Consider the following 13106-nt stretch of genomic DNA (forward strand, 5'->3'; position numbering starts at 1 on the left):
GGTCCAGAAGGGGAAGGGTAGGATATAAAGGAGGGTATGCGGATACAGGAGAGGAAGGGTAAGGTATAAAGAAGGGTATGTCCAGGAGAGGAAGGGTAGGGTATAAAAAAGGGTATGTGGGTCCAGAAGGGGAAGGGTAGGGTATAAAGGAGGGTACAGGAACGATACCAGGAGGGGTAGGGTAGGGTATAAAGGAGGGTATGTGGGACCAGGAGAGGAAGGGTAGGGTGTAAAGAAGGGTATGTCCAGGAGGGGAAGGAAAGGGTATAAAGGAGGGTATGTGGGTCCAGGAGGGTAAGGTAGGGTATAAAGGAGGGTATGTGGGTCTAGGAGGGGAGGGGTGGGGTATGAAGGAGGGTATGTGAGACCAAGAGGGGGGCTAAAGGAATGGGAGGGGGACGCTATAGCCTCGAACCTCCCACAGTTCTCAATATCAAGTTGTGAAGGACGGGAATACCAGGAGAACTTGTATAAACCATCCTCTAAGCATGTTTCACGGATATACTTAGAGTTTACTCATAATAGACCTTCACAAGAAATCAGAATCAAACCATAATTTCAGAATAGATTTCTCAAAAATAGGATTAAAATATATAAAATCCGAAAGCACATTGAAAGGATTGAAAATGAGCGGGAAAAGGAAAGATAGTCATCCTGCTAAATCAGAAAATATCAAGGTAACTGCTGATGCCAAATCCCCCCCTTGATCCCCCCATCCTTCTTTATCTAGCCTGCAGTGCACTAAGGGAGGGGGGGGGGGGGTTTAAACTGAGTTATTGCACGATTAAGTGAGAATAATTTAAAGAAGGTATTTCAGAAAAGTAAGAATTGGTATAGTGGTCTAGGAGAAGTAAATCTCAGTGTTCTTTTCATTCTTTTTCATGCTCCAATAACTCTTTTCTTATGGATGATACGGGGTGAACATGAAAACTTTAGAATTATTCTAGAAAATAGATCAGTCTTTTTTTTAAAGAGGTTCCATTAAAATAAATTCGGAGAGAATATTATTTAATATTTTAAACTTTAGACCTAACTGAGTTTTATAATTCACAATACAAGAAAACTTTTTTTTGAAAAGATATATCAAACTTCCACTCAAAAACTTTTCATATCTCAATTTTTCTAACCTTGGAATAAACCATATCAAAATTTGCTCATTGTATGTATGTCTTCAGTCTTATTATGACGCCTGTTATGCAGATACTCCTTGAAATCTCTCTTTATGCTACTTGACTTATATAATAAATAAAAGCTGCAGAATACATGGAAAACATACATTTTGTTTTAACATTGTCTTAAAATAATTATCATGACGATATAGTCGTTTTTCCTATCTTGAATTTGGACAAAAGTAATCTCATATAGAAAGTAGTAATCTCTGTTTGTAAGTTGAGTAGATTGACTTTTATGAAAAAAAAACAGTTTTAGGAAAAAAAATAAAAATCTATGAACTTTATTTTTCTAGTCTATGAACTTTGTGGTCGCTAATTACAGTTGGCAAATTCTAAAAATAAAGAATATCTAAAACTTTTTTGGACAATTTTCGAATATTGAAATGATGAAATATTTTGTGGAGAGGTGACATTGTTATTTTTACCTAACAATTTTTTAAAGAGGGGGAATGCCATGTTCACAAAGTTACCCCTGTAAACTTTGAACTGATCAAAAATGTGGAATATATCATCGTTTTTATAGCTTTAAAAGTGTTTAATTCTCACAATTTCCTTTACTGTTTTTGTAACAAGAACTTTTCAAGTCTTTTTTAAATAGAACCCACAATTATTATTTTATAGAAAGCGAATGCCTTCACTTAAAATTATATGTCACGCTACCAGTAAATTCTATCCTTTAAGATAGATTACTGCTCATGAAAATCTGGTTGTCCTGGTAACAAAAAACTAAAATCCAAAACAATATAGCAAATGTAGAAAACTATTCCTTCATACACTTGATCTTGATGATAAAACACCGAAGTATTATGATACAAGCAATTTGACTTCTTATAGATCTTATAATATAAAAGGTCGAGCATGGATTGCGCGTCTGCAGTTTCTTAACTTTTTAAACCTTGTCAGCCTTTACTTGATCTGTGACTGGTTTGGATAACTGTGTAGATTACGGTAAATAAGAGTTAAAGAACCCTGTATGTTAAGGAGGACCCTGAGAGCGGAGAGGATGCATCATCTGACCCAACCTGGGCAAACTTCTCACACAAACATTCATTCTCTCAGAGCAACATTCAGAACTCCTCTCAGAGCAACCTTCAGAACTCCTCCCAGAGCAACCTACCACTCTCTAACCTTGGACAGTATCTAGCACAGAACAGAAATGGATCGTCGGTAAGGATTCATTTTTCCAGATATATCATCGATCCTGTCATTATCATAAAAATCAAACGATCAAATCTTAATAATTTATTTTAGTCAATCTTGTCAAAATCTTGAAAATTGATCAATGCTCTTCTATTCTTAAAAACCAGCTTATAATATAATCATTAATATCAATAACCCTTGTAAATTACTCCATCTTATAATAATCTTAAAAATAGGTCATCACAAAATCTTAAAAATCTGTCTATTTCTGGTAAAAATCTAAAAAATCTGTCAAAATAGTCTTAATTAGATAATCTTATAATAATCTTTAAAATGGTTCATCGCAAAATCTAAAAAATCAGTCTATTTCTGGTTAAAAGTTTAAAAATCTCTAAACATTGTCTTAATCTCGAAAATTAGTCAATCTTATAATCATAGATTAATAACAATAAAGATCGAACACAAGATGTCATCTTTTCAAGATGTAGCGGTTTTTCGTTAACAATAACCCTGAGCCAGAATCCCAAAGGAATTACATGCATGCTTTTTCTAGTCTCTCTGCCTTGTAATTCAACGCGGCATGCGCGTAACTCCTTTGAGATTCTGCATCAGGATTATTGTGAACGAAAAACCTCTTAATCCTGAAAAGACAACATCTAGTGTTCGATCCAGGGAGTAAGAAATAGAAGGGAGATATAACTGACGCGGTTCGCCCTACCATATGATTATAGATGCTTTGCAGACGGGTACTCCATTTGTATAAGAAATATTCAAAATATAATTCTACTGTTCTATCTGCATTGTCATTAATCTACTAAAAAGGTCATCACAAACTCTAAAATATCAATCAAATTCTTGTTAATGTCTTGAAAATCAGTCAAAATTGTCTCAATCTTGGAAATCTTGTAATAATCTTAAAAATAGGTCATCTTAAAATCTTAAAAATCAGCCACATAAATTATTAAAATCCTGAAAACCAGTAAATCTTGTAGAATAATCAAAAAATCAATTTATTCTATCATATTAATAAATAAGAGGATAATAATCTATTCTCTAATTTACGTATTACCTGGAAAAACTGAAATATTGACTAAAATTATACCATCAGCTGGATAGCGGGCAGATACCCTGCACCCCTGATGGTACACCCCGCTATGGACCATCCTCTATTACTCTTCACAATATATTTAATCAAGATTATTCCCTGAATTCCTGTATTCACTGCTGTTCAACTTTTCATGTTTACAAACAGTTGACAGGTCTAGGGAACACCCCAGAGGTTCCTAACAGTTGACAGGTCGAGGGAACAACCCATGGTTTCCTAACAGTTGACAGTTCGAGGGAACACCCCAGGGGAATCCTAACAGTTGACATGTCGAGGGAACACCCCAGGGGGTTCCTAACAGTTGACAGGTCGAGGGAACAACCCATGGGTTCCTAACAGTTGACTGGTCGAGGGAACACCTTAGGGGGTTTCAAACAGTTGACAGGTCGAGGGAACACCCCAGAGGGGAATCCTTACAGTTGACAGGTCAAGGGAACACCCCATGGGTTCCTAACAGCTGACATGTCGAGGGAAGACCCCAGAGGGTTCCATAAAGTTGACAGGTCGAGGGAACACCCCATGGGTTCCTAACAGTTGACAGGTAGAGGGAACACCCCAAGGGGTTCCTAACAGTTGACTGGTCGAGGGAACACCCCGAGTGGTTCCTAACAGTTGACAAGTCGAGGGAACACCCCAGGGGGTTCCTAACAGTTGAAAAGTCGAGGGAACACCCCAGGGGGTTACTAACAGTTGACATGTCGAGGGAACACCCCATGGGTTCCTAACAGTTGACAGGTCGAGGGAACAACCTAAGGGGACCCTATCAGTTAACAGGTCGAGGGAACAACCTAGGGGGTCCCTAATCAACTGTTTCAAACCTAATTTATTAAACAGACTGCCGTTGTAGTTTTAATTGTTACCCTAAACCCTATTCCGGGCGGGGGGGGAAGGTCCCGGGGAACCCCCCCTGACGTTTTTTGGAGATTATTCAAAAAGAATTGGGTTAAGACTGTTCAAATTTTTTTATTTTTCTAACTAACACGTGTCCCTTACATTCATACATTCATTCATTACTCAAAGCAGGGCTTTTATACCTACTTCCTGGGTCCTCAGGCATTCTGCCTAAATACCTTATTTTACCTTTACACAATTTTTGCGAAGAAATTTTGCAGAGATTTTTGCTCAGATGCCTTTAAAGAGAATTTGCACCTTTTCAGCTTTCCTTGAATACAAATTTAGTTTATGATAATTTTGCAAATATTTTTGCACATTTGAATTCGCCGTGGGGTAAGGGCTTTTCAAAAATGTATAATTTATTATATTTCGCGAAATTTTTGTTTTGGCACATTTTTTGGTGAATAATTTGATATTGCAATGTATATTTGGAATTTTGCTGATTTTCAAATTTTTTTTCATATTATCAAAGTTAAGGGTTTTCCAAAAATGTTTTAGATTTTTATCACAATAAGGCAATAACGGACTCCCCCCCCCCCTCCTCAGACTATTTTGGATAAACCAGACGTCAGTCTGAATAGGGTTAATTGAACAAGTTCCATGCCGGATTCACAACGGTGCACTTAGAACATTTATTTCAGTGACGATATGATTTCTAAATCAAAAGTTAAACTTTTGACAATCCTTCCGTGTCTTTTCTACACTAAGAAGTTGAGTCTTTGCCACAAACTTAAATTTTCTAATCCATATTTTTACAACCTCATGGTGCAAAAGCTTGTAGATTTTTTGATCCAACAGAAATCATAGTTTGAAATATTTACAGCCTACGACATTTGGATGCAAAGATATATTGAATAAAATAATCAGAATTTGTGGTAAAGACATTATTCTTTTGCACGTCACATTTATAGAGAACCTGAAATGCAAATTCATCAATTTATGTGTAGAAAAGGCAATTAACTCAATAATAAAGGTTTAAATGGTAACCTTGAATCGGGTATGTACAGTACCTACTTTTTGTACCGGCACGGTCACATAATAACACAGGAAATTGTACTATCTTCTGCACTCGTAGAAACTTTGAGACGATATAAACAAATTTTTAAAATAGCCTGAATTTGATCAAAACAATGAGGATTTTTTGTTTGTTCTGACAAACCGGGTCAGTTCAAACATTTTTAAAAAAATTATTTATCACATAGGGAGGTAAATAGTTATAATTTTATCGAGTAGCTAAATTATTCAAATTTATAGCCCCCTCCCAAAATTTTTTTTTTAAGCACTCTGACAAATTTCCACAAAGAATTTGAGTTTTTGTCACAAACTAAAGTTTCTAATCACTATATCTTTGCAACCTGATGGTGTCAACATTTGATGTGTCAAACTAAGATTATTTGATCTAACAGAATGTATAGCTTGAAATATCTAAGGTACTAGATATTGGATATATGGATTAAAAAATCTGAGTTTGTGGCAATTCTTTTGTTCAATTTTATGATTTTAAGGTTTTTGAATTCAGTGTTTCAATACGGATTCCTGTTTACCAATTTTTGTATACTTTACATATATATTTATATCTATATATAAATTTGGCTAGTCTGTTTGTTTGTTTGTATCCAATAAACGTCAAAACGGCTGAACCGATCGTGTAGGACATCACGTGACCCAAGGGAAGGTTTATGAATGATCAAAATTTAAAAATTCGTGTTAAAAAGTTTTTCATTTTTGTAAATTAAAAATTTTTTTAATAAAATCCGTGAAATTTTTTTTCTTTGTTTTAAAATGTACACAAAGAGACCATGTTCACAATTTAGATAGAAGATGGCCGCGAAGCGCCCTAAAAGCCTAGTGTTATATGTTAGAATATTTAAAAAAAAAGTATTTTGCTTTTACTAGCGAATTCATCTTTAAAACAGGTGTACATGCACTGAATGAATTTTAAAGAGTAAGAAATAAAAAGTATTTTTTTCTTAAAGAAAGAATATGATTTTGACAATTATAAATTAAAAATATATTTCTTGGTAAAAAAAAGGCCAATATTAATATATATATATATATATATATATTTCTTGATAAAAAGGCCAGACAGAAATATACAGATGTTGATTAAAAAAGTATAGAATTAAGCTAAAATAAATTTTCTTTTATACGTGTTAAAATTTCTGAAAATTCTTAACTTTTTCATTGTTGAAAATGCAGTTAGCAGCTTTCTGCATCTTCTTTAAGTTTTACATTCGTTTTCACGTTTTTACTTCATGCAATTTCTCAAGAGTTAACTAATTTTTTTATAATTGTAATATAATATATTGGAACGAAGTTTAGGAAAAGCCTACGGTGCAATGCAAGTATTTGTTGCAAAGACTCAATTCCTTTAAGAAAATATTAAACAAGAAAGTTTACTGCAAATTGGGCGGAAGGAGACGGCCAATTTTCATGCGACATTGAGAGGATTATGGTGGAATGAGAATAATGACTCTATATGCAGAGTTTGAGTTTAGAAGAAAAGGGAATTTACTTTTCAGGGAGAACACGGAACAGTTTTCTTACATAATTCAAAACAATCTTCACGTTGAGTTTGAGCATTTTTGTAATGTTCGTTTTTATAGCAAAAATCAGGCAGTTGCCCTAAAAAAAAAAAAAATATTTAATTAACTATTTTTTTTAGAGTCCGAGTAGATCAGATATAACAAGAGACGAATCAATTATTGGAGACGACAACTCGTCCGTTGGAAACAAAGACGACGACGACGACGAGGACGAAGACGACGGTTCGGACGATAAATTCGACAACAGTGGAGATCCAGAGAGACTGAAGGCGTTTAATGTAAGTCGGAGGCACCCTGATTAAACAAAACGTTTTCTTCTATTTCTTCCTCCAGGTGTTGGATGATTGAAACTAAAATCAGTAATAATCTTTTTGGGTTCGTAAGACTCTTTACATGAACAAAATATAACCCGCACGAAGCGCAAAAAATATATGGATTTTCTTTTACACTTGAAATATCTGAGTTAAAATATTGAGAAGATTGGGTCTCACAGGTCTCAGAGGGAGGGATGCCACATTGTGGGGCATTGGTCACAACTTTTTAATGGTCAATCATTTTGTCTACCTAATTCACATAAGTACAATCCTTTCAACATCCCCCTTTTCCCCTTCTATACTCACCAGACCCCCCCCCCTCTTCTCACCTCAAGTACCCCCCCCCCATTCTCCTGTACCCGTGTTCCCTCTTGTCAGGATCAATATGAGAGAGTGAGTAGTTAGGAGGAAGAGAGAGAGAGAGAAAGGAACATTCCATCCCTCGTACACCTCTCCCATCCTTCCAGTCCATCCATCCATCTATCTTTCTATCTTTCTATCTTTCTATCTATCTATTTATCTATGTATATATCTAAAAGTTTCCAGCGAACAAAAACTTTTGCGAATAAGTGCGAAAACTTTTGCGAATAAGTGCGAAATAAAAGCGAAATTTCGCGAAAATAGCAAAAAATTTCGCATTATGGCGAGCGAAGGAAATGCGAAATAATGCGAAATTTTCGCGAAACGATTTCCCCTTTTCGATGAAAACCCTAGTCAATAGCTATCTCTATATCTGACCTGTATAATCTTAATTTATCTATATATGTATTTTAATGATCGGTACTATCCCAAAAACATTTTCCCCAATGGCAACTTCCCAAGTCTGTCCTAGCCGCAATGATCCCTCCCCCCAATTTGTTCTAGCTGCGCGCTCGACCCCCATCTATGACGTAGCGCTTGTCCACCTTTGATGAGTACAGTGCTTTGAAAGGCCTAACCTAACCTTTGGGAAGTTGCTGTTTGGGAAATTGCACATTTGGGAAGTTGCTACTTGGGGAATTGTCATTTGAGAAGTCGCCCCTTGGGAAAATTCCTAACGCCTATGTGTACAGTTTCAAATCTATGCGAAGAATTATAAAAGCAAACAATTTACAAGAATTTTTAGAACTTTGTCTCTGAAACTTTTGAGTGAAAACTAATAGAGTAAAGCTTTTGACTGAATGATTTTTGAATTTGTCAAGCTGATTTGTAGGACAAATAAAATTTTTCAGAAAATTTTAATGAAAATTTGCTAAAAGCAAATTAGTAACATTAATTGATAATTAAAGTAGAAGATTTTTTAGAAAAGTCGTCAAAACATTAACTTTCTCGGTTCCAAATAAATATGATTTTATTTTTCTGTGGAAGGTAGGAAAGTAGGAAAATAGGAAAGTAGTAAAGTAGGAGTAGGAAAGTAGGAAAGTAGTAAAGTAGGAAAGTAGGAGTAGGAAAGTAAGAAAGTATGGTAACAGTTGCATAGAATTATAATCCAAAACAATTATTATGCTAAGATTACAAAAACAGAATAATTTAAAATCTCCCCCTCTTTCTTCTACCTTTTTTTCTTTTAAATATTTTCCCCACTTTCATTAACAAATTCCTTTTCCTTTCTTAAAGAACTTCTTTTATTTATCTACCTGGATTTAGAACTTATATAATATAAGGCAAATACTTTAAACATTTAGCTTTTGATGAATTTTCACTTTCATTTATACAGCCGGGGAATAACAACTCAATATAATTTTTTTTCTTCTATCGTCATAGATAAAACATTTAAAACTTGTTGTTTAGATGTTTGTTCGTCTGTTTGTTGATGAAAATCTAGACCGACATGTTCCAATCTCAAAACAACCCAAGGAGAAAATACAGGTAAAAAATAAAAAAAAGTAAATACCTGACTTTCAATAAAATTTTTTGATTAAAACCACTTGTTACTCTGTGACTATATCAATTTTAATTATCATTATTACAATTTTTGCCATTATAAATTACAGGCTTTTGATCGTTAATAAATTCATTGTAAATTTACCTCTTTTCTTCATTTCTTTTTTCTTCGTTTACAATATAGACACAGTATACATTGCTTGTTTTACTTTTGATAAAAAAGGAATTGAGTCTTTGCCACAAACTCTGGTTTTTAAAAGCCTATATCTTACCAACCCAATGTCGTAGACCTTAGATATTTCAAACTATGAATTCTGTTATATCAAACAATCAAAGTTTGAAATATCTATGGTTTACATAGTTTGGTTGTAGATATATAGGTATTAGAAAATTGGGATTTGTTGCAAAGACTCAATTCCTTTAAGAAAATATTAAACAAGAAAGTTTACTGCAAATTGGGCGGAAGGAGACGGCCAATTTTCATGCGACATTACTGGTGCGAATATAATGTTTTACGCACAAGTATGACAGGAGAAAAACTATCCGGAAACATTTTAGCAATTCAAAACATTTTTGTTCTTTTTACTAGCTCTTCAATAAGAGAAGTTGTAATTGAAAACATTTCATGCAATTTATTTTAGATTGAGTGGATTCTAATTGCACAATGCACATTCTATGAAATGGTTTTTAATTAAATCGAATTGTTTTTTTAGGCTATAATAGACTCTTGTACCCGACAGTTCCCTGAGTTTTCTGACCGGGCCCGGAAGCGTATCCGGACCTATCTCAAATCTTGCAGAAGAACTAAACGGTCCAGGGAGCAAGCAGGACTAGATACTAATAATGTAAGTTAATATAATTAAAGGAATTGAGTTTTTGCCACAAACTCACATTTTCTAAACATTATTTCTTTGCACCCTGATGGTGTAAACCTTTTATATTTCAAACTTAGACAATTTTATATTAGAGAAATCATAGTTTGAAATATCAAACGTCTACGACATCGGGTTGGAATTATTGAGGGGTTAGAAAGTCAGAGTTTGTGGCAAAAACTTAGTTCCTTTAAGGATGCCAAAGAATGAAGCAAAATATAATTTTTTTTGTAATTAAGACTTTATAATACACTTGTAATCAAATATTCAAAATGTATCAGCAATTACAAAGAAAATATTTAAAAAGAACATTTAATGTGCGTAAAAATATGTGATGTTTTAAAATGACGCGAAAAAACTTGATTTATTTAAAACAAACTGAATTTTAATAGATTTTAGAATTTTCTGACTTGATTTTTTTCAGAGGCCCACTCCTCCCCACTTAACAAGCGTGCATGCAGAACAAATGCTTGCGCGCGCATGCGAGAACGAAGCTGAAAATGCAAAGCGCATGCGCATGGGCATGGAGCCTATTTCTCAGCCTATTCCTATACCTATGTCCTATTGCTCTCCAATGGACGTAGTGTCCGGTGGGTCTCCGGTCACGGTCACGATGACCATGATAGATAAAACCAAGATGGAGTACAAACCTGAACAGCTGACATCCCTTCTAGCTACCAGTCAGCATTCCAACATGGTGCCGGTTTCAAGTATGCCAGTTGTTAACGGAGCAACAGCTGCCATGTACCGACAAGTTCTACAACAACAACAACAGCCAACAGTTTACCATTCACAACCACCAGGCCTACTACAAGGACTTGGAAACACTAACGGTCAAGGCCTTGAAAGCTTGAAGAAACCTCCATTGTTAAATCACAAACTAAACGGTACTGAAATGACAGCTGTTCGTCAGCTGATAACTGGATATAGAGAAAGCGCGGCATTTTTACTGCGCTCAGCAGACGAACTTGAACATCTGATTCAGATTCAACCAAAACTTTAAATTCACACCCTGTCCCTCTTCCTAACCTTGTCCCTTCACATTTAAATCTCAACGTGTCAATTACATTTGTTTTTTTAATTTTCCCCTTTCTGGAATGTTGAAGACGACCCTGCCCCCGTATCTTGATATAAAATGTACCCAAATTATTTTTATTATACTGAACACTTCATTACCAAAATAAATAATGATTTTTTATTTTAACTTTAATTTTTTATTTGTTGAACTAAGTTTGATTAAGCAATTATCTAGAGGTTCAATGTTTGCTCTGCAATTTTCACAAAGGAACAAACTTTTTTGGTTTCCGTTTTTTTCATAATGCTCCGTCCCATCAATTTAGATTACTATTCATTTTTCGCATGTGCAACTGGTGTACAATATGCTTACATCATGTGCATATTTGTACACATATCCCCGAATCCATCAACTGTTGTACACTATATATATCCTATTTCTTGTTGTTGTATACTGTTGTATCTATATAAACTACTGTGATTCTGTTAAAGTCTGTTATCATTATATTACCCTGAGTTTACTTCGATATGTAAAAGTTGAAATGAAGTACAGTGATAACCAGAACACTCTGGAATTGGAAGTCGACTTTTCGACTCAAGTTATTATTTTAAGTAGTCCAATAAACATGAGGCACAGAAATTGTGCAGTGTAAACAGACCCATTTCGCATAATATGTGATTAAACAACTTACGTGTAAAATTATTTGTTTTGAAACAACATCAACTTCTGTATTCTTTAAAGTCGTATTCCTATTCTTCAGGTTTGTAGTTATCACTAAACATTAACAACATTTTTTTTGTGTCTTATTTAGTTTTAAACTTATGTTGTACTATTAGTCGCTGATTAGTCATTGACACTTAAAAAGTTGTTATGCTTACAGTCCTAATATCACTTACTGATACTATTCCTACTAAAAATAGTCCTTTATCTCATACTAGTCCTACTCTTAAAAATAAATAGCGGTGCTATTGTTACCCACTGATACTAGTCCTACTGATACTTGTCCTAGTGATACTAGTCCCATACTGGTGCTAGTCATGCTGATACTAGTCCTACTGATACTAGTCCTACTGATACTAGTCCAACTGATACTAGTCCAACTGATACTAGTCCTACTGATACTAGTCCTACTGATTCATGTCCTAGTGATACTTGTCCTAGTGATACTAGTCCCATACTGATACTAGTCATGCTGATACTAGTCCTACTGATCCATGTCCTATTGATACATGTCCTACTGATACTTGTCCTAGTGATACTAGTCCCATAATGATGCTAGTCATGCTGATACTAGTCCTTTCACTGATACTAGTCTTACTGATATTTGTCCTAGTGATACTTGTCCTACTGATACTTGTCCCACTGATACTTGTCCCATACTAATGCTAGTCATGCTGATACAACACATTTACAATTTATTCCTATTTATTTCTTTTAATTCCTTCCATTTCTTATACAGTGTTTTCTATTGTATTCCTATAGATGTTGAGAAAATATTTATTGTTTTACAAGCCATCTTTACCATCCCCCCCCCCCTCCCTCATTTCCAATATGAAACTATTAACATTAAAAACATCGATGTGATCCTTCGTCATGCTTTCTCATTCCAGACAGATTATTGTTTATATCTTGGTTTTGTCAAGTAAATTGTTTTTATAAAAATATACATAGAAAATTATGTTTTTTTCTTCTCTATTTGTTGGTCCTTTTAGTAGCTAGTAATTTACAGGGGGTAGATTAATCTCACCTAAAGAAATCTTCCAAAAATGTTTTTGACCGAAAGAGAGTTTCCCTATAGTTTGAATAAAAAAATTATTAATATTTTGATTTTTAATCGAGTAACATAGTCTGCAATCTACATAATGAAGCTCTTCACTCATATATATATAAACATATATAGATATATATAATTTTTAGCTATAGCTGACCAAACAGCTGGACCAAATTTTTTGGAAACCCATCGGCACCTGGGGGTAACAATCCACTTGGAGTTAACGGTTCTGTAAATATTTCAGAAAACTGTGACTTTCGATCACAATTTGACACCTTTTACATAATTTTATAGCCTTGTATCTTAAATAATTTTTTGTTGGCATATACATTTAAATGAAAAAGTATAAAATAAACAAATCTGTAAGTCTGAAGACTGTTGAGTTATAGACGAAAACACGTTTGATTTCAAATA

At 34.4% G+C, this 13106-nt stretch overlaps 1 protein-coding gene across 3 annotated transcripts in view; it reads left to right on the plus strand.

Moving 5' to 3' along the window:
* Window positions 1-12599, plus strand: part of LOC111709206 (nucleolar protein 4) — a 55029-nt gene extending 42430 nt beyond the window's left edge. Inside the window, exons 14-19 of one of the 3 annotated variants that reach the window (XR_002766812.1) lie at window positions 2154-2339; window positions 6977-7135; window positions 8942-9019; window positions 9748-9879; window positions 10331-11681; window positions 11802-12599. Coding sequence is in view for 1 of the 3 variants with exons in the window: in XM_023482824.1 (XP_023338592.1) it covers window positions 2154-2339; window positions 6977-7135; window positions 8942-9019; window positions 9748-9879; window positions 10331-10909 (1134 nt within the window). In the remaining 2 variants the exon portion in view is untranslated. Of the gene's footprint in view, window positions 1-2153; window positions 2340-6976; window positions 7136-8941; window positions 9020-9747; window positions 9880-10330 lie in introns of all 3 variants that reach the window. The other 2 variants (XR_002766813.1, XM_023482824.1) reach the window with 2 other exon arrangements.
* The last annotated feature ends 507 nt before the right edge of the window (window positions 12600-13106 follow it).

Source organism: Eurytemora carolleeae, unplaced genomic scaffold, assembly GCF_000591075.1.
Source record: "Eurytemora carolleeae unplaced genomic scaffold, Eaff_2.0 scaffold42, whole genome shotgun sequence".
Classification (NCBI taxonomy): Eukaryota; Metazoa; Arthropoda; class Copepoda; order Calanoida; family Temoridae; genus Eurytemora; species Eurytemora carolleeae.